General features: G+C 46.7%; 1 protein-coding gene across 1 annotated transcript in view; it reads right to left on the reverse strand.

The window, feature by feature from the left end:
* Positions 1–2,384, reverse strand: part of rnf216 (ring finger protein 216) — a 20,163-nt gene that overhangs the window by 2,691 nt on the left and 15,088 nt on the right. Inside the window, exon 14 of the mRNA XM_023395843.2 lies at positions 1,622–1,719. Within this exon, the coding sequence (XP_023251611.1) occupies positions 1,622–1,719 (98 nt within the window). The remainder of the gene's footprint in view (positions 1–1,621; positions 1,720–2,384) is intronic.

Genomic DNA, 2,384 nt, shown 5'->3' on the forward strand with positions numbered 1-2,384 from the left:
TGCGTATCTCAAGGACAGACTTTTCCTTGTGTGTTTTAAACCTTGATGTTAAATGAGTCATTTTGTCTGCGGCTCAGTTTCACGTTGAGTATTTTCCTGGAGAGATTAACGAGAGGCCGCCCCCCCCCCGAGGTTTCGTTTCAGGGTCAAACAAACAGTTTTCAAGTGAAATGTTTTCACATCTTGTTGACTGTTGCTTAATCACAGTCAACAAGAGCAGCCCTCTGAGACACATCCATCCCCCTGAGCACTGCACTGTATGTAAGCAGACTGGCCACTTTTCCACATCTTATCATCATTTTATCACTTCCTCCGCTGACACTCACAAACCTCTGACCTCATATCGCTAACACGGCTAAATTAAAGAAAGATTAAAAACTCCCGTACATCTCAGGTATTTACAGAACTCAGATGAACTGAAGGACAGAAATCAGACATCAAAAGCTTTGATGCGATGAAGATCTTAGTCCTACAAGCAGCTGCTGAAAGGAGAGTTCATGAAGATAAAGCACAACAGACTGAGTGACGCTGCAGCTGAGGACATTACAACCCCGACAGGACGAGGACACATGAGCGACCCTCGTCTCCAACAGAGAGAAAGTTACAGCAGTTCATTTGAGATATCTATCTGATATATTTGATGCATCACTGTCTCTGTTTATCACCCTGGACTTAATGGATGCTACTTAACGTTTCGACCTTCATCAGATTCAACTAGGATCAAATTATTGTCCATGAAAAGACATTTGAACTTCATTTGAAGGAGTGTTGTTTCAGATACAATCAGATTTATCAGAAATAAAGATAATTATACTTTATACTTTTATAACTGTGCTGTGAGTTGACAGAGTCCCTGTTCTCCAGTGAGACCCAACCTCAACATGTGGAGCGGACTGATGTGGCCACTGTGATTCTTTTAGTTTTGTGCTGTTAACATCAGGTCTGTCCCGCTCGGACCCTGATCCGTCTACCAGGCCACTTCCCGTCTCTCTCAGCACCAGGAAGTAAGAGGATCTGTGAGCGGCTCAAAACAGGAAGTGCTGCCGGTGGGCCTGCTGGGCCACAGGAAGCAGCCGGCCTCTCCACTTCCTGGAGGGTTGTCCGGGACACTGAGCTGTTTACCCAGCATCCTCTCTGAGCGAGGAGTCTGGGGCTGGACAGAAACACCCTCAGAGTCCAAATGTTCATGGGAACATAACACTCAGGACAACTCGCGGCGCTGTTTGAGTTTATTCTTCATCATGTGAAAACTGTCCTGCTCTGAGAGGTGACTGGTGCAACCGTCATCATGGAACTATTTCTAGTGTGTCTTTGATAAGAACAATAAACTGTTTGACGTGACAGACAGTGAACTGCATCCAAAAAAACAAGGCTTTAAAATAAGACAATCGATAAAGTGGCAACTGAAAAATGACTGGTAAAAGACGGATGGGGCTCACTCCGTCTAACAGGCCTGTCATGTGTTTCCAAAGGAGGGAAAGAAAATGTCTTAACAGCACAAGTTGAGTTCTTCCTTCTTAATATTTATCACATGTTCTGTTTTAGACGTATGAGAGATTACTCGCCCTGAAACAGTGAAGACATGACAGCACAGAGGTGGAGTCTGGGGTGAGATACTTACAAGAGCACCCTCATGCGGATCTCATCCCTCTCGAGAACCTGCTCACACGTCTTCCCCACATGCTGCTTCCACTGGACATGGCACTTTCTACAGCTCTCCTTCAGAGAAAAGAGGAGGAGGAGAGGAAGAAGAAGAAGAAGAGACGAATATAGCGAGAGATCAGAGAGAGAGATGAGATAGAAGAAAAGAACGAAAGCAAAAGATGATATGACATTTATTTTATATCATCAAATATCAAGAGATTGTGTCACCCCCCCCTCCCTCCCCCTCCTCTAACATGATCCCAGTTAGTGCTGAATAAGAGCAGCGCCTGCTCTATATGCTGCTGGTGCTGCCACTGCAGGGACTCGGACTCGCACAGACACATCTAGGTGTGGCTCTCGCTGCAAAATGTGAGCGTGTGTCTGCAGAGCGAGAGCGCGGCTTACTCGCCGCTGACTGCTCGGTTGCCTAGGAACAGCAACTCCATCCTCTCCATCCTCCTTCGTCGTGTCGGGCCCCGAGACGTTCAACTCAGGGACGTGCGGGCCAGACAGCGCCACACACACACACTCTCTCTCTCTTTAATACACACACTCTCTCTCTCTCTCACACACACACACACACGTCGGCTCAGGGTTGCCTCCTTTGCTAACCCTTAGCTAAGTGGTGTCACCATAAATATTTCAACCGTTCATGTAATATTGAAGAACGTGGCATATGACAGCTGATGCAGCACAGAATGATCCATATCTCCACGGCAACCTACAGTCTGACCCCCCCC

Source organism: Seriola lalandi, unplaced genomic scaffold (genome assembly GCF_002814215.2).
Source record: "Seriola lalandi dorsalis isolate HSWRI2012SDOR001 ecotype SW California unplaced genomic scaffold, Sedor1 jcf7180002054969, whole genome shotgun sequence".
Classification (NCBI taxonomy): Eukaryota; Metazoa; Chordata; class Actinopteri; order Carangiformes; family Carangidae; genus Seriola; species Seriola lalandi.